This window comes from Typopeltis vanoorti, chromosome 3 (assembly GCF_054136105.1).
Source record: "Typopeltis vanoorti isolate ZY-2024b chromosome 3, IOZ_Tvanoo_1.0, whole genome shotgun sequence".
Taxonomy (NCBI): domain Eukaryota; kingdom Metazoa; phylum Arthropoda; class Arachnida; order Uropygi; family Thelyphonidae; genus Typopeltis; species Typopeltis vanoorti.
The window spans coordinates 135,720,077-135,746,688 of record NC_143551.1 but is presented as its reverse complement, the minus strand read 5'-3'; the positions used below and the strand labels follow the sequence as shown (position 1 = coordinate 135,746,688).

General features: G+C 35.4%; 2 protein-coding genes across 4 annotated transcripts in view; one reads left to right on the top strand and one right to left on the bottom strand.

Moving 5' to 3' along the window:
- The window catches only part of LOC150108584 (transcription factor BTF3 homolog 4-like), a 126,180-nt gene extending 119,027 nt beyond the window's left edge, over positions 1-7,153 (bottom strand). Inside the window, exon 1 of the mRNA XM_090390872.1 lies at positions 7,060-7,153. The gene's annotated coding sequence lies outside the window, so the exon portion shown is untranslated. The remainder of the gene's footprint in view (positions 1-7,059) is intronic.
- Positions 7,150-26,612, top strand: part of Nasp (Nuclear autoantigenic sperm protein) — a 218,189-nt gene continuing 198,726 nt past the window's right edge. The window contains exon 1 of one of the 3 annotated variants that reach the window (XM_090390866.1): positions 7,150-7,524. In XM_090390866.1, coding sequence (XP_090246992.1) covers positions 7,469-7,524 — 56 coding nt within the window. In that variant the 5' untranslated portion in view covers positions 7,150-7,468. The remainder of the gene's footprint in view (positions 7,525-26,612) is intronic. The other 2 variants (XR_016548137.1, XM_090390867.1) reach the window with 2 other exon arrangements.

The following is a 26,612-nucleotide window of genomic DNA, read 5'->3' as shown; positions in this document are numbered from 1 at the left end:
TTTTCCCAAGTTTTTATAATTATCAAACCTTGTAGGATTCCATTGGTAACTCTCCTCCTGAGAGGCATGGCACTTCTATACACCACCATTTGGTACTGATTAAGCCTGCCAAATGCCTTTGTAAAATCCAGAAGTATCACTGTATATGAATCACTCTTATCCAGAACTGTAGTCACCTTATTATAAAATGTAAGTATATTTGTAAAATAATACCTCCCTTTAACAAACCCATGTTGACCTCTCTATATAATCCTTTCCTTTTCCACCAAATCTGGTATTCTATTCCTAACCAATCTCCCCAAGACTTTAACAACCATTCCAGAAATGCAAACTGGTCCGTAATTTGAAACATCCCTTTTGCTTCCACCTTTATACAATGGAACAATCTTGCCCTCTTTCTACTCTTATGGATTGTGGGGGACACTACTCTCATTTAACAACTGAGTTAATGGAAATGTCAGTTCCTTAGCACATTCTTTCATAACACCTGGTTATCCAGTCCAATAGCCTTATTCACATCAATATGACTTGCCAATCATAGACCTCTACCTCATTCATCTTTAAGAAACTAGGTTGAAGTACTGATTTCAACTTCATGTTTCCTTACCATCAGTATGAAAAACAGCAAAATGACCACTGAACAACTCCACAATAACTTCTTCCTTGGTCACTCTTGAACTATCTCTATCCAGCAGTTATCTTCCCATAATCATTCTTTCTCTTGCTAGCTGTATAACAGAAAAACTCACTGGGATTTTTCTTAGCCTGTTTCGCTGGTCACCTCTCATAATTTAATTTCACCTTTCATGTTACACATCACTCTTCTTGTGTATACTTCATAGATTTCATGTAATTGTTCACACCTTCCAAGTTTATATTTTCTCAATAATCTTTTCTTCTGCAATTCCTGCTCAATTTCCCTATTCATCTATTTATTTTGTTAGGTGTTATGCTTTTTGCATTAAGAACATAGTCTGTTATTGCCATCAAATACTTCTTAACTATGATTCATGCCATATTAATCCCCCCCCTCCCCATAGAACTCACTCAAGCTGTTTTCTGAGTTTTCCATAATCTCCTGCCCTATATGTTCTACATGTATCCTTTTACTCTGGATGCCTCTGCATGCTTTTGCACCTCCCAGATCAAGACTACATGATCAGTGTCACCAACTGGTGGTGATGTTGATATGTTGTTGTTGACAATTATATTAACTGATTTTGTCACTAAATCCAGTATATTTTGCACACAAGTTCTTGGCATCAGCAACTGCGTGAGATAGTGATCCCTTAAGAACTCAAGAAATTCTTTCCTTTTTCCCAAAGAGAAGATATAGTATTTTTAGAGAAGAAATGTAAATTGAAATCCCCATTATAACACTTTTTCCACTAGCTAAACTAATTTTCATATACATTTCTTTCTAATATCATTCATTATTCCAGGTCTGTAACAGAATCCCAACTAAATACCTCTCTCTAGTAACACTTATTCATACCAGACACTTTCAAAATCACTCATTTTTATCTCCTACTTTCACAACCTACATGGACACAACTCATTTGCTATCATCAGTAATACACCCCCTCCTTTTTTATAATTTGTCTACTCTAAAAATACTATATCTATTAACTTCAGTTCTAGTCATTCATGTTGATGTAATTAAACTACTATGCATATCCAAAATGAGAGATAGCAAGGTATACAATACAATCTGATTCTATATCAAATACAAATAAATTTAATACGTTTGAGTATATACCAGATATATTTCTATTCCCTCAGCCATATGGCTGGTGGGGTAGCTATATGCTACCATACTAGGGAAATGATTATGAGCAAGGTGGTTTCCCGTTGCCTTCTTTGCTGTACTATATCCTATGACTATAGCCTGTGTGTTCATGGGGCCGATTTGCCTGCTTGCGGGATGAAAAATCCCAGATAAACAGGTGGAAAAAACCCCGCTGTCCATGCCCAAAACTGGCTAACTTGGCTACTGCTGATGCTTAAGCTCCTCACGTTGACATCAACAGAAATCGAACCTAGGACACTCCTTCCCCAGGCGTATGGTTGCGAAGCGCATAGCCACTAGGCTAACCGCGTGGACACCAGAGATATAGTTATAGAGAAAATAGAAAAGATGCTGTTAACATGGATTGAAGATCACACCCAAAACACATATCAGCATTTATTTTTATTTCTAAAAGATTGAGTTTTTTTGTTAAAACAATGAAATAAAAATTTGTTTTTTTAAAATAAAATATGGACGGATATGCTCAAATAAACAAAATTTGTGTTTCTTTACCAAGATTATTAATTTTTGAAGTTTCTTTGAAGTTGTGGAAGCTATTTAATATTCTTCTATATACCGTACATACTGAATCTTATGCAGAGGCCTTGCAGAAGTCCAACCCCACATCCGAGGCATTTGCCCACATGCAAGGCGAAAGTGGCAAGAAGTAGTGGGATTGCCCTGTAGGGTGAAGCACAGTGGAGACTTCGAGGGCCCTGAGCCGATACAGTAGCTGTGAAGGCCTGCAGAAAACACTGAAAATTGCTGGCTAATGGGGCTCTGACATACCCAATTCCACGAAGAGCATCTGTTCTGATCAGAATCATACTACTACATCCGGGGAAGCCGACGCGTCGAGAACTGCAGTCTGGGATCTCGATGAGAAATATGCTACAAGGACTCTTCAGATTAACATCAAAGGCACTCAAAAAAAAGATGGAAGAGCTAAAAGCATTTTATACAAACATAACATCCACATTGCATGTCTACAAGAAATGAAACTAAATCAAAACCTGAAACTTCAAATCAAGGAAAGACAGACCGGATCGTTCTGGTGGCGGTCTAGCTATACTCTTACAGACCAAACACAAATAGCAATTTAAATCGTAACACAGAGGCTCAGGTAGACAAGATATTTCTATCAAAACGCACTATTACAAGAGTCAATGCATATCACCCAGATAACAGACATCAATACAGAACTAATTAAGCAACTAAGTCAAACAATGTCAGATAAAAAATCCTTTTAGGAGATCTAAATGCCAAAAGCCCAACTTCGGGCTCCCCACTACTAGATCGGGAAAGGAGCACAAACAAAAGACATAAACCTTGAAATCATAAACAACAAGCAAAATATATATCTGTCAAAAACAATGGGCACAGAATCAGCATTAGACATCACAGCAGTAGATTATGAAACTGCAAATCTTGCCCAGTGGAAAATACTAAACACTGCCATCAGTGATCATAGGCCTATCATCACAACCATTAAATTGCAGTTAGACCAAAAACCACAGAAAAGCAAATTGGCCCAAATACACACAACTATTGCACAGGCACATCCACTAATAAAGAACTTGATCAGAAACTACTAGAATTAACCAACAACATACAAAGAGCAGCAAAAAAATTGAATTCTCAGAGGACTCAGGAAAAACAACTAGGTTCCATTTTGGAAAGATCATAACATCAACGCTATGATCACTGAAAGAGATATTATCAATGAACAGTTAAAACAAAACAATACAGAAGAAAACAGAAAGAAGTTAATAGAATTAACCCAAAAAATTGAAGATGAAATTTCAAACTGCAAACCAGTGGGAAGAATTCTGCAAAAAACTAGATCCAAGTAAAGACTCACAACACTGGAATATCATCAAACTATTAAAGAATGCAACACTCCCAGATATTGTTCATTCTTCAAACACAGTCTCCTCGGGAAATAATACAGCAGCAACAAACAGATGGCAAATATTCTAGCCAAACATTACTCAAAAGTAAGCAAACTGCAATACAACAACGAAGACAAAAGGTGCAGGAAAATTGCAGAACACCTGCTAACACAATCCAGAACCTATCCTTCTGAAGACATCTTTACTCAGGACCTCACAATGACAGAATTAGTCAAATTGACCCTGAAAATTCACCTGGTATAGATCTTATCTTTGAACATATGATTAAAAACATGGGAGTAAAAGCCAAAACCAGACTTCTGAGGATATTTAACACTTCCTGGAATACTGGCAAACTGCCAAAAATCTGGAAAACATCAGTCATTATACCCTTACTAAAAACCTAACAAAAAAACCCTAGTGACTGTAAAATCTACAGACCAATAGCATTAACTAGTACTCTCTGCAAACTAAACGAAAGAATAATACATACTAAACTTATGAATTGGCTCTTAGAAAATAACAAGATCAACTTCTACCAAACAACATACAGGTCCCAACACAGTACTGAAGATCAATTATTTTATCTTTGCCAATCAATCATAGATGGCTTTCAAGAAAAACCATCAAAGAAGACAACAGCAATTTTCTTAGATCTTACAGCTTCCTTCGATCATGTATGAAGACAAAAGTTAATAAAACTTGCATACGATACTGGAATAAGAGGGAACGCATTAATTTGGATTTCAGATTTCATGAAAGAAAGAAAAATTAAAGTAAAAGTTAATGGAACTTCTTCCAACATACATCGAACTTGGGGTGGAATCTCACAAGGTTCTGTTCTAAGTCCACTCCTTCTCATTTATATGAACAATATTCATCCTCACATAATAAATGACACAAAAATAGCATGCTATGCAGATGATATAGCAATATGACACACAAGCAGTAATCCTCAACAATCTGAAAAAGTCCTAAATACATCAATAAAAGGTTAGAAAGATGGGCAAAGGAACTTAAACTACAGATAAACCCAGGGAAGAAGAAAAAAAAAAAAAAAAAAACTGAGCATCTTCTCCACTGATAGAAAAAAAATCGACACAATTACAACCCCTAAATCAAAATATATAATACCAAAATAGGAAAAACAGTGTCCCAAATACTTAGGCCTAACCCTAGATACTGAACTAAGATTTACAACCCATATCACAAATATATCTAATAAAGCTCTTAAAAAGCTTAATATCATCAAAAGGCTGGAACAAAGTGGGGGTGCAAAACCGAAGACACAAAACTACATATATAGCACTCATACGACTCACTATTGAATATGCCTCAACAATCTAGGCTCCAGCTTCTACTAGCTCAAAAGTAAAGCTTGACAGAGTACAATCAAGAGCAGAAAAAAATTATCACAGGTACAGTCTTATCCACAAATAATTTAAAACTCAACAAGAGTGTGAGCTTCCCATACTAGAAGACAGAAGAAAACTCTCCACAGTTAAGTTCACTAACAGAATCAGGAGCCAACAGGATCACATCTCACTCAGGACTTTCGATGCCTGGACCGGTAAAAATCTAGACTAAAGAGATCATCTACTTTACAATATGATCATGAAATTAGAAAACAGATAGACTTTGAGCACCTGTCCACTGAAATAAGCAAAGAGCCATTCCTTACCAAAAAACAATGATTAACTTAAATCTCCTAGAACCATGTTCAAAAAAGGATTCACAGCATGTAAATAAAAGAAAAGGTCTTGACACTATACACCACTTAAATAATCTAAACTATGTCATTGCCTACACATGATGGATCATGTGATGAAGCACTCAATCAAGGAAGAGCATGGGTTTTTTATAATTCTACCTGGAGGTGAGGAAATGCAAATCAAAACACAGCTAGCAAAATAGCTTCAAACTTCTCAAGTTCTATCTCTCTAATCCAGTAATAAATAGTACAGAAGGAATAACCATCTACAGCGAGATGGAAAAATCTGCACCTGAAGCATTAAAAAATGGAAAAACAAAACTCACAAAGGAAATTTATGAACAACTAACAACTTTAAATTTGAAAAATAAGAACTGCACACTGCAATGGATACAGCTCATGTAAATATTGAAGACAATGAGAGAGTAGACAGACTAGCCAAAGCAAGATACTAACCTCAAAAATCACATCCACTGTCACTAACTGATGCAAACTCTGTTGCAAAAATAAGACTGGTAAAACAAACTACCAAGAAGAATGAAATCTGTGAAATAAATGAAAATAGAGAAATAACCACAATCATCACCTGGCTAAGGACGGAACTTGAAAGGCCTGAAAATTCACCCGGACAGCACTAGAAGTTATGAAACCATGCATGCATGCATGCACGCACACGCGCTCTGTCCTCTGATTACCTGTTATGAAAATCAATAGTATATAGTCACCTACAGATCAATCATTGCTGGGGTACACTCATCTTCCTAGTCTGAAGAAGATAAGTGCACCTGTGGCTTCAAATTCCATGGTACCATAGTTCTTAGTTGAGCCTTTAGTTAAATTATTTTTGACAACCACAGTGAAATCACCAACCTGCTTAATATGTCTAAAGTAGATTGTGAAAAAGTATCAATTTTAACAATGGATCTGGATAATCTCTCATTACAAAGTGCTAAAAAAAATATTAGGTTTACAATCCTTAGTGAAAAAAAAAAAAATCACGATAATCACGGACTCTTTCTTTTTGTACGAGGCGTGAAGTCTGCCAATAATCTTTTTTCGAACAAAGCACACCTGATGCGTTTGTAAATTACACTGTAGTTGAATTAGTACAAGGCTTTCAAAACTTACTCCCTTTATCAGCTGAAATGATTCAGAAAAATAGTTTCACATTATACAAAGGTACAAGCTATGAAAAAATGTGTAGTTCAATGAAATGATAGTAAGGAACGAATGGCAGTTACCACTAACCACATTAAAAAAATACGAATGGTTTAAAACAAGCTACTGCTGCTTCAGAAATTTCAGAACTCCGTAAGTACTATTGAAAAAACTTCAAGAATGGTAATATAAAATTCATCTATAACACGTAATATATCGCAATCATATACGGAAAAAACAAACAAACAAACATCTAATCTGAAATAAATCGGTACATAAATGATCCGTACAAGATCGAGAAAACAATAAAGTTATGTCTGAGTTTACATTCCGGATTCATTAAGACCACGAGACTTCATTAGGCCTAACTTTTATTTAAGTAAGTGGAAAACCATACATATGAAAAATACAGATCTTAAGACTTTCACGTATAGATTTTAATCGAGATTTTTACAGAGAGAATTAAGTAATTCATTGCTAAAACTTAATATGTTTAAAACCAAGCTCACCGTATTTGTTCCAAGATTCACAACACACGAGGGAAATATGGCACCACACTCCACCACCAGGGAACCATACTCATTCTCGTTCCCAATATAACAGTTAATTTTTTTAATTTTTATAAATCAAAAAATGGCATACTTTATCTTTGTTTCATTTATTGCTATTAGAGTTAGTTTATTTATTTTTTGCTTCATAAAAACTCTAAATGTAATTATTTGTGAATGACGTCACAAGTACTTTTGTATTTTACAAAGGGCGCGAAATGGCAGTTTTCTGTCGGGTTTTTAAAATCTTATGTGGTTTGAGTTACTTTGAAATCTTTTAATTCGTGTTCTACATTTGAGGAGTTGGTTATAATATACTTTATAGTGTCAGTTCTCATAAATTAAGAGAAATACTCAGAAAAAGTTCTCAATGGCCGAGCCAGTCAGTCCTAGTAATCCCAATAATTCAACTGTGTCCAGAGAAAGGTAAACCTAAACATATTTTCAGCTACTGTAGATATCTCGGGTTACTTAAACGTGGCGTTAGTCAAGGCATGACGTACATTTACTTTGCTTTGACTTTACTGTATGAGAAAAATGACAAGGGGAAAAAAAAAAACGTTGCTTGTAAAAGAATACCGATAAAATAATACCTTCTTGTATAGCTTTTTTTTAATAGAACATTTTGCAATAAACGTAACTGAAAGGTGGGTGAAACATGTTGCAGAATCTCATTAGTAGTGTAGTTTTAAATGTGTTAACATACACGTTATACGGATTTCGCTTACTCTCATCTCGAAAAGTGTATACTAAAAGCATGCACAAAAATAATGTGGGTGTATATTACGTGGAGAAAATGAGTGTATTGTGTATGTTAACACGTTTAAAACTACACTACTAATGAGAGAGATTCTGGAAATAGTTTCACCCACCTTTCAGCTATGTTTATTGCAACAGATATAATAATACTTTTATCTCAACGTTGTGGGATTAAAAATTTTAATGCTCTAAATTTTTCTGAAAAAATCGTGATACTCCTAAAACGTTTAGAGTAGGAAATAATAATAAAAAAAAAACTATTTATGGGCAATGGATAAAGAATTTTAATTATAGCCCCTCTTATTTGTAATGAAGTGAAATGGACCATCTAAATGAACAGGTATCACATATACATGCATGAATCCCAACACCACTTTTAAACTTAATTTTGGTGGTGTAAAATAAAACGGGCTACTTTAAGGGTTCATAGAAATGGTTAGTAGGAATAATAAGCCCAGTAAATATATTAGTTTGCCAGTGTGGCTTATACCCTTTGAAAAAAATTTTTTTCTACTTTATAGTAAGAGATATCACAAAATAAGATTGTTCGTAAAGTGAATTGGTAATGAAGAATGAAAACTTAACATATTGTTGGATGAATAACACTATTAAGCTTGAGCTGCAAAAAAAAGAAACGGTTGTGGAGGCAATTTAAGGAGAAAGGTGACCAGCAGGTGCAGGAACAGTATAAAGCTCAGGCCAGGAAGGTAGCAAGGGTGGTAAGAAAAGCAAAAGCGGATTATGAAAGAAAATTGGCCATGCAGGCTAAAGAGAATCCCAAACAGTTTTTTCAATATGTTGCGAGTAAAAGGAAAAATGTTCATGGCAGAATGATTTTAAAAAATGCTGAGAGTAGGGAGGTAACCGAATCAGTCAATATAGTGGAATTACTGAGCGAGCACTTTGCAAGAGTATATCATCCAGGTGGTGACATTGCAGGAATAGAAGAACTAACAGCTTATACTGGAATTGTGATGAATGAAGTACAGGTAAATAGTCTTTTACAGAACCTCAATGTCAATACATCTGTGGGATTGGATGGTATACCAGCTCGTGTTGTACGTGAAACGGCTAAAGAATTGTCAGTGCCCTTGACCATTTTGTTTAATTTGAGCCTCAGGTCTGGGTCAGTCCCAAGGGGGTGGAAAGAGGGGAAAATAGTTCTGCTGCATAAAGGTGGTTCTAAGGCTGCTGTTGAAAATTACCGGCCAATCAGCATAACAGGAATCGTTATCAAGGTCTTGGAGAAAATAGTCAAGAGGAAAATACAAGATTGGATAGATGAAAATGGGATGCTGTATCGAGGACAGGATGGTTTTGTGAAGGGTAGGTCATGCCTCAGTAACTTGCTCATGTATTATAACATAGTGACGGCCGAACTGGATAAGGGTAATGGGTTTACAGTGATTCTACTGGACCTTGCTAAGGCCTTTGACAGGATACCACATGGAATTCTAATCAGTAAAATGCAGCATATGGGGATGGATATCAGAGAGTGGTTTATTCAGGAGTAGAGTCCACAAGACGGCCTGTGACTAGTGGTGTGCCGCAAGGTTCTGTTCTTGGACCACTACTGTTCAATTTGTTCATTAACGATATAGGAAACGGATCTGAGAGGAACAGTTCATTTGTTTGCGGATGATGCAAAGTTGGGTAGGGCAATAGTAATGCAGATGTTGTCAAAATTTTACAGGATGATTTGGATAGATTGGAGGACTGGGCTAAGGAGAATGGATGTCAATTTAATGTGGCAAAATGTAAGGTTATACATTTTAGGGTGAAAAGATTAGCAGCAGTTTACTACATTGTGGAACTGTACTCCAGGAAATTGATGAGGCACGAGATTTAGGAGTGTTGGTGGATAAGGAGTTGAAGTTTAGGGGGCACATTGCAAAAGTGGCCAAATCAGCTCATCAAATCACTTGGTTGCTGAAGAATACATTGACAAGCATGTTATTGTTCCTCTGTATCGAGCCTTGATAAGACCCCATCTTGACTACTGTGCCCAGATTTGGTCACCCAGGTTTCTTCTTGATGGAGAGTAAGTTGAGAGGATCCAGAGGCGAGTGACCAAGATCATAGCAGGTCTGTGGAATGAACCTCATGAGACCATGTTGAGGATTTGTGGGTTGCAAAAGTTGGTTGATAGGTGGAGGAGGGGAGATATGATTGAGACATTCAAATTACTGAAGGGTTTCTATAAAATTAATTCAGAAGATATTTTTGAGAACAGAGCTGGTTGTGGGAGGACTAGGGGACATCCATGGAAGCTGAGCAAAAGTGTGGTTAGTAAGGGTGTTAGAGCTGGGTTCTTTACTTTTAGAGTGGTGAATGAGTGGAATGGGCTGCCAGAGTCTGTGGTGGATGCTGTGACAGTGAATGAGTTTAAGGCGAGGTATGATAGATACTGCATGAATGTCGAATAGTTGTGATGAACATGATTTGGGGTCTCCCTCGATGAGTCTAAGGACTCCCTGGAGTTGCCCATAATAATAATATCAAAGTACAGTGACCTCTTAATTTACACAAATTTTAAATTTTGCAAATTTAAAATAATGTGGCAACCATATTTAGGGTCATTGAAGTGGAGGCACCTGATGACTGACAATGAAGGAAATGTCGAAAATACCGATTTAGGCCTTAATCTTGCAGATTAAGGTCTGGCTCCCACTGATGAGACCCCAATAAAGGTCGAAACTGGTCTGGGTAGTGACCCTTCCCTTAATGCATAACAGTATACATGTCTGCAAGGAGATGTGCTTTGCATTATGGGATACTAAGGCAAGTGATCAGAACTTATCTCACCTTTACCATGAGTTGCCCCAGTTCTGATTATACTTCAGGCACAAACTTTGTTTGCTTACACTTGGATAAAGGATTAAACTAAATATATAATTGGTAGGAGATAAAACAGTTTCTGGGGTGGGGGGGGTTAAACAAACTACTGCTTTTATAAGACACTGGCTAACTTATTTTCAGTTGAAATAGACCTTTAAAGATTATTCACAAGTAGGTATTTTATATATATGTAACACCTAAATGTGAATAATGATATATAAACTCGCACGAAAGACCAGAAGACCTATAGCAGATCAGTGCTGTATAGTATCTGTACAAGAAAAAAGGCAGGAACTGAATGTCTGTGAGGGAGGGATTGTTAATTAATCGAATTGCTCTCTTTCCGATAGGAGAAAGTGTTAGAGAGGATTCTGGTGCACTGCCCCAAATATGGGAGCAAATATTCCATGGTTGGGAAGATTTGGGATTCGTATAGTGAAGTATGCAGAGAATTCGAATGTGTTTAAGGCAAGGTAGGATGAGCCGTGTGTATGAGGGCCTCCTAGATGAGTCTTATTCTATGGGGTCTTAGGATAATAAAAATGAAGATACCAAGAAATTATGGTCAACTTCCACATAGCTGTAATGTTTTTTTTTTACAACATTATGGTTAGCTGAGTGCAAGCATATCCGCTCTCCAGCCAAAAGTCTGCGGGTTTAAATCCCGCCGTGGGCATGGATGTTTGTGATTGTCTGTGAAAATACCAGTGGTGGTGGGCAGTAGATGGCGTTGGTGTAGTTAGTGGGGAGAGAGAGAGAGGTAGAGTAGGTGCCCTCCCTCGATGAGTGTTTGGGCTCCCTGGAGGTGTTATGTAGTAATAATAATTAGAGGGTATCAAAATAGGACTTCAGATCTTTTGTCTTTTACATTTGTATTGTTTCATTTACTGATTGACTGATACTAGCTGTGATGATGCTGATTTGAATTTCAGCAAAATATAAGCAGTTCATAAAACATCTTTTGATAAAATTGTTTGGTGGTGTTAATATCTTAAAAAATAAGTAATGAACATCATTCCAGAGTCTGTCACGTGGGTCTTTCATCTCTCCTCTAGTATTTCTGCATCACAGTGAAAACCAGGTGACCTTGAACACAATAGTTCATGTGTTGTCTGATCAGGGCCTTTATACACAGGCGGTATCCCTTCCTTATCACTACATGTCGGTGTACTTATTATCATAGCAGCAATATGAAGTGCAGTCATCTTAAAACTTGAAATCTGCCTTTATAACTTTATTCTACTTTCAATCCTCACCCCAATATCCCAGATTTCATTCACTTTCTGGTGCACAACTCCACCAATACAATATGCATCCGAAATTGCAGCATCTTGACTTTACTGATATTAAAACTACTGCTGCTCATTTGTCCATGCTAAAAATCTGCTGAAGGCTTCTAGTAGTGAATTAACATCAGCCATACTCCTGATAATTCTACTTTGCATCAATCATCTTCACACACGAAATACCATTAAGAAATATGTTAAACAGCAAGGATCTAAAACAGAACCCGAGGCATGCCACTGGTCACCTCCCTTTTCTGAGCACTGCTCCATCATGCATAACTTGCTGGTATTGTTCATGAAGCTAATATTTAACCCATCTAACTAATTCAATCCTGTTTTCTTCAGCCATATACACCAACTTGTCATACGGTAATCTGTCGAATGCTTTTGCAAAGCCAAGCAACACATTCGTCATCCTATCATAAAATGTAAGCATAATTACTAAAACAAGACATGTCCTTCACATACTCATGCTGACCATCATAGAAAATCTCTGTCAGCTCTTGCTGGTGTCATTAAAAAGTTATTCAGTTGAGGAAATCAGACTCTGGTAGAGCAAGTCTTCTGGATGCTTCTACAGATATTTCAGATGATGAGAAGGAATTTGTCCTTTATATGATATACATAGATAAGAAAAAAAACTGAAAGAAGCATTTACTTCTGTATTCAGACATCAACTTCAGTTTGACAAAACTCAAATGCAAGTTACTTTGATACATCAGAGAGTGATGTGAACAAGTTTTTCTTGCCATGGGAGACTAGTAATTGATTAGCAGACTTCGGAACAGATAACATGGCGTAAAAAAAACAATAGGTTTGCAGCAAAATTAAAGATAGGTCAGACCTTGTATTAACACATAATATTGCACATTTTTTATATGGATATCTCCATAGAGTCAGAAGACTCATTGCAGGAGACCCACATTAGCCTTTTTATATATATATATATATATGTGTGTGGGTGTGTATACATATTGAGCCCATACACGAGAGGTTGGTTGATCAACCCATAGTACGTTAGTATCATGTATGGATGAAATATATACACAATGTCTATGATTTCTCCCTTTAAACTCATTCACTGTCAGACCACTCAACTTTTTCTGGCAATCCATTCTACTCTTAAAGCAATAAAAAAAAAAGCTAATCTGCACACTCTTACTAACAACACTCTTTCCCTAGTTCTTTCTCTCTGTTTGTTATATATATAATAAATTTAGTTTAATCCTTTATCCAAGTGTGAGCAAACAAAGTTTATGCCTGAAAATATCTTCAGTACTGGGGTAAGGTATTACAACACTGGGCAATTCATAGCAAAGGTGGACCAAGCTAACATCACTCCTATCTCAGTATCTCCCATAATGCAAAACACATCTCCTTGTGGATATGTATAATATTATGCATTAAGGGAAGGGCCACTACCCAGACTAGTTTCGACCTTTATTGAGGTCTCTTCAGTGGGAGCCAGGCCCAGAGGTGGAGATACCAGGCAGAAGCAATGGCAGGTCATCTTTACCTATAGGAGTTGCCAAACGGTGTGCCACCTTTTTTATTAAATTACTCTGGATTTCGAGAAAGATGTTAAAAGTTTATTTTTCACTTGGTTAGACTATAATAAATTTAGTTTAATCCTTTATTCAAGTGTGAGCAAACAAAGTTTACGCCTGAAAATATCTTCAGGACTGGGGTAAGATAGTACAACACTGGCAACTCGTAGCAAAGGTGGACCAAGCTAACGATATACATATAATGATTAAAAAAAAAAAATGAGCAGCCTATATTTCTATCCACTGTAGGGTGAAGGCTTCTTCTGTTGCAGGAGGATTTGGTTCTACTACTCTACTATTCCCATTGTGACCTGGTCCATATTGGGAGAGTGTCACAAACATCCATGCCTATGTTGGATTCGAATCTGCAACCTCTTGGCTGGAGAGCATATATGCTAACCACTCAGCCATCCATATATATATATATATATATTGTGATTGTTCATATATATACACACACAGACACACAGTAAACCCTTGACTTAACGGACAAAATTTGAGGTCCATATGTCACGTGAAAATTAAACCATGTTAATTTTAAAATGCTTTTAACCACGATTTTCTTATAATTAAATTAACAGATTATTTTTTGTTATTAATTTCCTGTTTTAAACAAATTTTAGCGAATAGGCCATATGTTGGAAAAACACTATAGTAATTTACCTCTGACATAAATGAGTCACTGTTCATTAAACATGTTCGGGAAATGATTAGGACATGATCACACCAATCGCACTGCAATTGGTTCTTTTGTTGCATGCCGTGACTTTCTGCGGGAGTTTTATTACACACATTTTCGTAATTTTAGGGTGTTAATTATACAAAAAAACAGCAGAATTCAAAAGTTAAAAAAAAAACTTGATAGTTTTTTCAAAGCAGGATTACCTAAACCAAGCGCCTCAACATCAAACATTAACTTATCTAAAAGTGTGAAAATTGTGTTAAAAATTGTGTGTAAAACAATTTTTTTGTTATTACAGTGCTAATAACAAACCACTAGTTAACACCTACTCTGCAGTGGTAATGCATTTATAAGAAATAGACAATGGAAAAGGAGATGATATAATGTCAAAGGGCTGTTTAAAGAGAAAAATACTTTGCAATAAGAATCCATTTTCTCTTAGATTTTTTAACTTGTAGGGATTATCTTCAATGCTCTAAAGGAAAAGCCATAACATTTTCAGAGGAAATTTTTAGCTAATAGTCTAGCTCTATACAGCTAATGCATGCAGAGAGTTTTCAAATGTTGAATGGAAAAAAAAAGTATATGAAGGAATAAAAATATTGAATGAAAATGAATCAGAAATTGCCAAATTGATGCCATATCTCTTAGTAATTAATGTTTACCTGATCTTAAGATGTGGAAGATTTTGGGTCATTTTCAGTAAATTTGTGCAAGAGTGGTATAAGTTTAACATTGTTGGGAAAGTATTTAAATATGCAAGATATTTAAGTATAAAGAGCTAATAAGCTTCATTTTGGCAATGAAAACATTGCTTAAATTAAGGGGATATTAAATCCCACATGGTTTTAAAACCGAAAAAGAAACTCAAAGATTGGAATCAGAGTTTCTTGCCGAATATAGTAAACTATAAAAGTATCGGCGACACTAGCGTTAGCCAATGCAAGTGATCCTAGTACGTAGTACAATACCGGGCAACTCGTTGCAAAGGTGGGGGAAGTTCAGATCGCTATTCTTAGGTATTTACACGCTATACACTTTGGTATTAGGTCTAGCTACTCACTGATGAAGCCTCAAAAAAGGCTGAAACCGGTCTGGGTAGTGACTTCCCTCCATAATGTAATAACAGCATACATTTCCTAGGAAATGTGTTTTTACATTATGGAAAATACCTAAGAATAGCGATCTGAACTTCCCCCCACCTTTGCAACGAGTTGCCCGGTATTGTACTATGTACTAGGATCACTTGCATTGGCTAATGCTAGTGTCGCCGATACTTTTATAGTTTACTATATTCGGCAAGAAACTCTCTGATTCCAATCTTTGAGTTTCTTTTTCGGTTTTAAAACTATGTGGGATTTAATATCCCCTTAATTTAAGTAATGCAAGATATTGTTTACAGAACCAAGTATAATAATGACAGGTTTCCATTTTTCTCAGAATACCTTGGAATTGTAACTGGTATACCAGCAAGTACTTTATGTGAATGAAGTTTTAGTCAAATACAGTAAAAGGAAAGTTGAGGTCATCTACAATTTCCTTGCTTGAGATGGCTTGAGGGTTATAGGCACAGAAGAGGTTGTTCATCTAATGAGTGCCCATTTTGTTAAAAGCTATCAACCTGGTGTACGCAACATTGAGCTTACTGCTACCGCTTTACTGAATGAAGAAACTCAGGTGTATGAGAATGAGGTATTAGAGCTGCTGCAGAAAGTGAATAAGAATTCAGCAATAGGGACTGATGGGATATGGGCTAAAAGAGTGTTCTGCTGAAAACTGGCTATTCCTTTGGCCAGGCTGTTTAATATGAGTCTCAGAACAGGTAAGATTCTGCAGCAATGGAAGGAATGTATGGTAATTCCATTGCACAAGGGTGGTACGAAGACTGAAATATCCAACTATCAACCAGTTGTTGAAAGTTTATTTTTCACTTGGTTAGACTATAATAAATTTAGTCTAATCCTTTATCCAAGTGTGAGCAAACAAAGTTTGCGCCTGAAAGTATCTTCAGGACTGGGGTAAGGTGGTACAACACTGGGCAACTCGTTGCAAAGGTGGAGCAAGCTAACATCACTCCTATCTCAGTATCTCCTATAATGCAAAACACATCTCCTTGCGGATATGTATAATGTTATGCATTAAGGGAAGGGCCACTACCCAGATTAGTTTTGACCTTTATTGAGGTCTCTTCAGTGGGAGCCAGGCTCGAGTGGAGATATCAGGCTGAAGCATTAGCAAAGTCATCTCCACCTATAGGAGTTGCCAAACGGTGTGCCACCTTTTTATTAAATTACTCTGGATTTAGAGAAAGATGTTGAAAGTTTATTTTTCACTTGGTTAGACTATAATAAATTTAGTTTAATCGTTTATCCAAGTGTGAGCAAACAAACTTTACTCCTGAAAGTATCTACAGGACTGGGGTAAGGTTGGAGATGACCTTGCTAATGCCTAACCCAAATCGGAATGATTGTCTCTCCTCCCCCCCCCCCTCCCCCCCAAAAAATGGGAGATTTTCATTTTATGTAAATATCAAAAATAGTTTATATTATTTCTCTACCATGAGCTAACCTATTTTAATTGGTAAACCAATTGTATTTACCTCATATTCTTGCTCTTTAAATTGCTTGTTGTTTACACTGTTAATTTCAATATGAAATATATCAATACAAATTCATTAAAGTTTATTAATGTGTTTATTAATTTTCTTTTCATTGAAGGAATGGGAATTTATGATTGGTGGGGAAATAGATATTAAGGATTGCAATAGGTAGAGCATATTGCACAGTTGAAAAATAATCTGACCAACAGCATCACCCAATGACTCCCATTCTAAGGAAGATAAAATTTTGAACAACCAGAAAGGTGCAAAGATGATCTGGTGGAAATGATCAAAGAATGTTGGCATCATCAGGAAGCTTTCAACAGAGAAATATTGAGACAGATGGTGAGGGGTTAATCAAAAATGATTGTAAAAAAACTTAGAACAAACTGATAACAGAAAAGCCATGGTTATGTGCAGTTCATAACTTACTTAGAATCCAATTAGTTGCCATTGCTCTGTTCATGGATTCCTCTCGTATCAAATCTGGATGTCATAGTTTAAAATTAACTTTTTAACTCCTGACTTAATATAAGTGTATTAAATTTTCTAGGGGTGCTTAAGGGTCAAAGATGTATAATTGAGAGGAGACCTCCACATATCCTTTAAAGCCATACAGAGAACTGACCAGGGCTTCTTACTTAATGTCCAATCCTCGCCTTCTCTTGGTGTACTGTTAGGTATCTAACTGCATACTGAACAACCAAGGATGGGCTGGCAATTTGGGATTTAGCCGACCGAATTGTATTCTTATTGGCTTAAACCACAATATAAAATGATGATACAACATGACAGAATTCCACGCCAGCTGGGGCGTTGCCTGGTGAAAACAGTCCCCCCCCCCCATTGTTTTCACCAGGGAACCAGGGTGAACACCGAAAAGTTAGTTACTGGGAAAAAAATCCTGAAACTCACCCCAACTCAACATCATCAGAGTTCAAGATCAGTACAGGTATCCCTCGATGTTACCGCATTAATCAAATCTAATAATCAATGGTAAAAATTAAAATTCGTCCATGATCGATTACCGTATTAATAATTCGTTTTATATGGTACTCTTTTAGGAAAGATAAAAAATGAATGCAAAGTAAATGTTTAATAAATACTTGTACCTATGTTATTTACTGCAATTTTTTTTATCAAAAGAAGTTATCAAGAGTCGCTTGAACAGTTTTAGTTTTTTTCTTATCGGCATAAATTTACGATAACAAGCAAAATGACTCTCCAGACCTCTGCAAACAAGCAATAAAACATAAAGAAAAAACGGCAAATATAATACATGATGTTACAAATTAAGTGGATATTGAATCCAACATTATTTCATAGCCGAATATAGAAACTACAAGAGTTTCATGCCGAATATATAGAAACTAAACGTTTCGGCAGATGCAAGCATAAACAACCTTATGGGCAACTCGTAGTAAAGGGGGAGTAAGCTCCAGATCACTTTCCTTAGCATTTTTCCATAATGTAAAACACATCTCCTAAAGGACGTGTATGATAAATAAGCCTTTGGCTCTCTATTTCAGTTATACATGATGGTTTATTTATTTTCAATTACAATCTAGAAATTATTGAACAAAGGAAAAAAAACAACTAAACCATACTATACTGACATTGGAGGTCGCGGTATCTCTCAGATACAACTTACTGTCAAATATCACAAACCTTTACATAACGTGTTAAACCAAACTGACAGCAAAAAACAGTGCGGAAATATCACTCGTAACATATGAATGTACAGCTACTCATGACCTCCGAGCTATACACTGAATTGTGTAAGAATATTTATATTAAACATTTTGCATGTATCTGTCAGATCAACTGCGAGCTCTGCAGGGTTAAAGACGCATTAATCAAAACTCTTGCCGCGTATATCGAGGGATTGTTGCAGTTAATTTCGGCGCGTTAATCACATTCCACGTTAAGCAAGGGATACCTGTTCTATCAGCATAAGAAACCTGAAGGGCAAAAAAATGGAGCTGGCTGAGGAATTGGATAAGTTCTAGAATGATATAATAGGGGGCGACTGAAACAAAAAGGACAAAAACTGGCGAGATCTTCCTAAGCAATAAATACAAAATGTTATATTCAGGCAATAACAATCAGAGAAAAGGATTAGCTATGGTATTCAACACTAAATACAAGTCTAATCTTCTTGAATGGCAAGCAATATCGAGTAGAGTGATGTGGATAAATATCAGAATGGGGAACTGGACAGTGTGACTTATTTATTTTTGAAAAATTTGGAGAAAAGATCAAAGCTAATAATAATGACAAATACCTGTTGGATTTCTGCTCAGTACATGGACTGGTTATTACTAATACAATGTTCCAACGTTAAAATGTGCCTGAATTCACATGGAGAGAAGAGGCAAGGAATAAAAAAAGTCTCATTGATATGCTATTGTTGATAGTGATGTTTTCTCACTTGTGCAGTACACTAGAGTGTACAGAGGATTTAAAATTGGAAGGGATCAGAATTTAGTCTTGAGCAGGATAAAATTGAATTTCATATTGTAAAGAAGAACACGTAAGAAAGCTTTAAAGCAAATAAAGTTGAGCAGCTCTCAGATGTGAAATGTAGACTAATATACACAAACATTATTCAAGAAAAAATGAAAGAATTTGAGAAAGGAACCAAACCTTGGAGATTCAGTGGCAAGCTCTGACGAAAACATTGATTGATTCAGTCAGAGAGGCATGTGGTGATTTGTCTGCAAGCATAGAAAAATCAGAACTCCATAGTGGACCAAAGAAGTTAAAGAGGCAATGATGAAAAAAAAAAGCCTATCAAAAGTTCTTGGCAAATAAGTCAGCTTGTGCTCTTATAGAAAACAGAGACAAATCTAAGAAAGCTAAACAGTGTGTAAAACTAGCCAAACAAAAGTTATGGAAGACTTTGGTAAGAACATAGAAAATAAATATCAAGAAGGTGGCAAAATATTCTAGAGGTTGTTGAAAAAGTTCAGAAATAGAGGAAAGAGTGCAGTAAAAGGAATTAGAGATGATAAAGGTGACATGAAAACTAGAGAAAAAGATATCCTTGATGTATAGAGCAATTATTTCGAAAAATTGCTAAATGAAACCAGTAGTGACAGCACAGTGGTAAAAAAAAAAAACAAAAAAAAAACACTAAAATGGTATGCAATCAGGAATACATATCCATACTTGAAGTAGAAAAAGCCATCAAAAGCTTGAAATGAAGAAAGGCAGCAGGAGTAGATGATATTTGACCAGAAATGTGTGGATGTATAAAAGTCTTACAGTGGCTGTACTTAATAGTTCGGAAGGCCTGGACAGAGGGATGAATTCCAGGTGATTGGAGCAGAGCTCTGATAGTACCCATATATAAAAAGGGAAATAAAACTGAATGTGAGAATTACAGAGGTTTTCTCTACCGATTGTTCCTGTTAAGATTTATGCCAGTATACTTGAGAAATGGTTGAGAAGAATTATGGAAGAGAAGCTTTTTGAAGACCAAGCTGGATTCAGGGGCCAAATAGAGGTTGCAAGGATCAGATTTTCACTTTATGACAAATAGTTGAGAAATCATGGGAATATAACAAAGATCTGTATTTAAGTTTTGCAGACCTGAATAAGGCATATGACAAGGTGCTAAGAAAAGCTATTCAAAACACTATAGTTGTATGTCAGTGGAGCATTATATTCAAGCAATACTTCATTTTTATTTGAGTCATAAGTCAGCCATTATAATTGAAGGAAGTACAGGAAGATGGTTTGATATTAAATCTTGAGTCAGACATGGATGTACATTATCTCCTCTGTTATTATCTATATGGATCACATTATGAAGGAAAGTGGTATTAAACCTGATATCAAAATTGGAGGTGTTAATCTCAACTTTTTATTTTATGCAGGGGATGTTATACTTCTAAATAAATCTGGTACAAGTCTGCAAGATTCCCTGACTAAATTTAATAACTGTTGTAATAGATATGGTATGAAGGTCAGCAATAAGAAGACAAAGTCAATGAAAATAGGTAGAATTGTTGAAAATGTCAACTGTGTTGTGAACAGGGAACCTGTGGAACAAGTAAAACATTTCAGCTACTTAGTCATGATTTTTATTGAAGATGGTAAATTAAATATGGAAATAGACAACAGAATCAACAAAGCTGGTAATAATAGGAAGTCAATTGAATAAATTTATATGGAATAAGTGAGAAATTAGTCAAAACACTAAATTAGCTGCATAGAAGACGGTGTTCAAACCAATTTTAACTTATGGATCTGAGAGCTGGGTCAGAAGTAAAATACTTGACCAAAGACTAGACTACAGATATGAGAGTCCATAAAAGATTAGAGGAGTAAACAGATGGCATCAGTGGCAATATCATATTAAAATGAGGAAATATTAGGAAAGAACTTAACATTGTTAGCATCCAGGAATGTGTTAACTGAGCTAATCTGAGGTGGTATGGTCACTTAAACAATGGGATTGGAAAGATTAGCAAAACAAGTGTTCTTTTGCAGGAAAAAGACCCAGAGGAAGACCAAGATATAGGTGGATTGATACATTAAAAAGTGCCTTAGAAGATAGAAATATAAGATCTGATAATCTTTTAGTCTTGACAGGCAGTAGATTGGAGGAAAATTATTGATAGGAAGTTAAGAATGATGAGAGTTCTTCATGTCGTACTATCATGTACACCCCTTGAGGGTATATGTCAGGAATTTGATGATAGTGATGAAAGATTTTCCATAACCTTTTAAAAAGTTGGCCTGGTTGGCTGAACGGTTAGCGTATCTGCTCTCCAGCCAAAAGGCTGCGGGTTCGAATCTCTCTGTGGGCATGGATGTTCGTGATCGTCTCTGAAAGCACTAGTGGTGGTAGTCGGCAGTAGATGGGGTTGGTGTTTGATGATGAAGGTTGGTGGAGTAATGAGCTGAAGAGGTGTATAGTTGATGCCCTCTCTCGATGAATTGTTGGACTCCCTGGAGGTGTGATGTAATAATAAAAAATAACCATAATATTACATCTTTTGTTCCTAGTAACATAAACACTTCAGAATTATTGTCAGTTTGTTTAATACTTAACTTTATTAAAATCATTTTTCTCTAGTCCCAGGCATACATACTTGTGTAACATTCTTATAATGTAACTTGTATAAATTATTCATTGCTCCTCTACCATACAATCACCATAGATTTTAATGTTATTACTTAAATCATACAGTCAGGCAAAGAATCCGGATTATTAAAAATTCACTTTCACATTATTTTCATTCACTAAAAGCCAACTATTTTCACCCAATTGTCACTGGCATTATCTAACTATATATCTATCACCGATTTAGTTATGTAATTTTTTTGTTATATGCAGAGGCGACTCGTGCATAGGCCCTGTGGAACTGCCGCACCCCCAGTTTTTCTCGATATATAAATATATTTATTAATTTATTTATATTTGCTTGTAATATTTAATTTTATCATCAACAATCCTATACAATTCTCTTATTTTGTATAAAAAAATAATAAAAATCTCTCTTGTAGCACCTAGGAAGGTGAAGGACACTAGCAGCACTGTTTACCACAGTGTCATATTGCTACGCATGCAAGCATATGCACGTCTTGGTGAGATGCAAGGTATTAGCGTAATGCGGCACTGACTATCGCGCAGTTCCACTGTTGTTTATGTGCAGTTTGTGCCGGTAGTAGAGTGTTCATAGTGCTTATTGTGTTTACTCTGTCTCTTTAAATATTTGGACATTACAATTAAAGACATAACATTTGTTATAGTTTTTATTTTAGAACATTATTGAGGTTATGATAATGGATTTTATTTTTAAGTAATTTTGAATTATACTAAACTGTAATTTTATCGATAATAAACAATATTATTTCATGAAACAAAACAAGAAGAATATATTTTATTTTTAAGTAATTTTGAATTATACCAAACTGTATAATTTTATCGATAATAAACAATATTTTTTCATGTTTACTTTTTTAAAATTTTTTACCATAATTTTGCTATTTTATCCAAACATGTATGCACTGTAGTTACAGTTGTATATGTATATTTCGAAAGTTGCAGCACCCCCACGACTTCAAGCCACGAGCCTCCACTGGTTATATGTAATACTTCAGAAAGTGCACCTAAGAAAATGTCTTAAAGAAGTTAAAGTTACAGATTACTTGATTATATAATAGTGCAGATATGTGTAATTGAGAGTATACTGTATTAATATCAGATGGCATCAGTAAGAACGATCTGATTTAAACCAGAATTGGACCACTTCGAAAAACCTATCCTAAATCTCAATTTTATATTGGAGTTATTACGATATATAATTTTTCCACTTTCTGCCCTTATAAATGCCACAAATCTGGGTACCAAATTTCAACAGAAGCCTCTCAACCTAGTGTCAAAATAGCATGCATGTGGACACATGAATCTAACAGTGCTTACATGTGTTTCAGTGCACATCTAATGAGTGATTGAAATTTAGTAGTGATGTTTCAGGGTATTGCCATTTCTCATGTAAATTGTGTGATCTGTTGCTTCAAGAAACATTAATGGAACACCAATTTTAAGATAGACACATGATTCTTCATTATATCCATTACAAAAAAAAAAGGAAAAAATATTGCTGGACTACTTGGTTTACAGCTAAGTAAATATTTTTTTTTCTGTGTGTTGAATCTTGTTTACAAATTTTCATTGTTTTTAATGAAAGATGAACAGATAATGAATATTCCTTAACTTGCTGCATTAATAAAGGTTTCAGTGGTTAAGTTAATTTCTTATGCTTACTTTGGTTTTTTTTGCATTGTAATTGGCACAAGTTTGTGTACACTATTCTCTGACTTTCTGCAGAAAGTCAGGATGCCTATCATGAATAATCTCTCAATATCATAGAGATCATTTGTGAATTGAGTGAATTTAGGGATATTACTGGGTAGCATGGCAGAAAACTTCAAACCTGAAGGGAAGCAAGATGATGAAACATAATAGTTTGTGAGCAAGAGGGGGATCATCCTCTAAGTTTGCCATATTTTTATACTGTTTCAGTCTGCATTAATTAAACCACATTTTGAACAACTTGTACTTGACTATTCCTTAGTGTGTATTCATTGCTTTTGTACTTTATCATACTGTACATGTAACTGTGGTGGAGAAGGCAACGAGAAACCACTCCATTAATATCCCTAGAAAATTTTAGTAGCTATGAATAGAACTTATAAGGGGGGACAGCTACCAGCCCGGCAAACCAAGGTGGTGTTTCTTGGCACAGAGAGGAAAAGAAGGTGCACATTGGAATAAATACAATATCGGGAAATAAGGACACTTCGAGGGCTGATGTTCTTCCTGATAAAACCTCTAAAAGTGACTTAAAGCAAGCTATAAACAAACTGAAAATGAAAGGTCGTCAGAAAATCAAAATTGCAACATGGAATGTGAGAACAATGAACAGATGTCGAAAATTAGAAAATCTCAAACAAGAAATGGGACAAAGGAAAAATTGATATAGGGCTCTGTGAAGTCAGATGGGAAGGAATAGGTGATTTTTATAGTGACGAAGTAAGAATAATTTACTCAGGGGGAGATAAAAAGGAAAAAGTAATTGCACTATTTTTTTTATAAAAGAACAGTAAAGAGCATCATTAGCACAAACTGTCTGAATGACAGGATTATGGTGGTAAAATTGAAGGCTGAACCAGTGGACGTAACAATAATGCAGGTATATATACCAACAAGTGACCATTCAGATGAGGAAATAGAGGAAATGTACGAATAATTACAAGAACTAATTAAAGAAGAAAAAAGAAAAGACTATATGATTATAATGGGAGACTGGAATGGAGTTGTAGGAGAAGAAGAGGATGGGAGTGTAATACGAAGATACGGACTAGGTAATAGAAACGAGAGAGGGGAAAGGTTAATGGAATTCTGTAAAGAAAATAAGCTAATAATTACAAATACTTGGTTTAAAAAAATCTAAGAGAAGACTATACACATGGAAAAAACCAGAAGATACGGAAAGGTATCAAATTGATTACATTATAGTAAAGCAAAGATACAAGAATAGTGTAAAAAATGCATGCACATATCCTGGAGCTGATATTTACTCTGACCACAACCTACTATTCATAGAAATAAATGTGAAACTAAAGAAAATAAAAGAAGTTATGAAAAGGGAAAAAATGGAACTTAGAGAAATTAAAAAATACCAAGGAATTTCAAAATAGATTGGAGAAAGAATTGGAAGAATTGAAGTTTTGTCAAAACTGAAGATCCAGAAAAGAAATGGGAACAAGTTAAAGAGAAAATAAAGAAGATTGCAGAAGAAGAAATTGGATATGTAAGAGTTAAAAGAATAAAAAAAAACCTTGGATAACTAACGAGATGATTTCTCTAATGGAAGAAAGAAGGAAATGGAAAAATAAAGACATCCCAGAAGGGAAAATACAATATAGAACCCTGAATGACAGATTGAGAAGGGAAATAGAGAAGATTGGCTTAAAAAACAATGTGAAGAAATGGAAAATTATGAGAGAGTGGGAAGGTATGATCTTTTATATGAAAAAGCAAGAAGCATGAATCTAAAGAAGATAAAATCCTAATGAGATGGAAGGAATACATTGAATATTTCTATAACAAGGAAAATAGACCAAATGAGTTACCATTAGAAGATATAAAGAAGGTAAATGAAGATGATCTAAGCCCAGAGATTTTGAAGACAGAAGTAGAAATGTCTATTAAGGAAAATTTGGAAAGGCAGAAGGAATAGATGAAATACCTGCAAAATTCCTGAAACAACTTCAAAAGAAAGGAACTGAAGAAATAACCAAAATAATAAATTTAATTTATAACAAAGGAGAATTACCAAAATATTTTATGACATTAATATTTATCATTATCATCATCATCAAATTCCTGCCATGTACCCTCAAGGGGTGTACAGGATATGACAGTACTACATGAGAAAATTACATCATTACTAACTTCCTATCTACAATTTTCCTCCAAATCAGTCTGTTACTTGTCAAGACTCCAACATTATCAGATCTTATATTTCTATCGTCTAAGGCACTTTGTACCGTATCAATCCATCTATATCTTGGTCTTCCTCTGGGTCGTTTTCCTGCCAACCTGGCAGAGAACACTTGTTTTGCTAATCTTTCCTTGCTCATTCTGTTTAAGTGACCATACCACCTGAGATTAGCTCTCCTAACGCATTCCTGGATGTTGACAATGTCAAGTTCTTTCCTAATATCCTCATTTTTAATATGATATTGCCATTGATGCCATCTGTTCACGCCTCTAATCTTTCTCAGGACTCTCATATCTGCGGTCTCTAGTCTTTGGTCAAGTGTTTTACTTCTGACCCAGCTCTCAGATCCATAAGTTAAAATTGGTTTGAACACAGTCTTGTATACAGCTAATTTAGTGTTCCGACTAATTTCTTTCTTATTCCATATGAATTTATTCAATTGACTTCCCACGATACCAGCTTTGCTGATTCTGTTGTCTATTTCTATATTTAGTTTACCATCTTCAGTAAAAATTGTGCCTAAGTAGCTGAAATGTTTTACTTGTTCCACAGGTTCTCCATTCACAACACAGTTGACATTTTCAATGATTCTGCCTATTTTCATTGTCTTTGTCTTTTTATTGCTGACCTTCATACCATATCTATTACAACAGCTATTCAATTTAGTCAGAGAATCTTGCAGACTTGTAGCGGATTTATTTAGAAGTATAACATCATCCGCATAAAGCAAAGAGCTGACATTAACATCTCCAATTTTGATATCAGGTTTAATACCACATT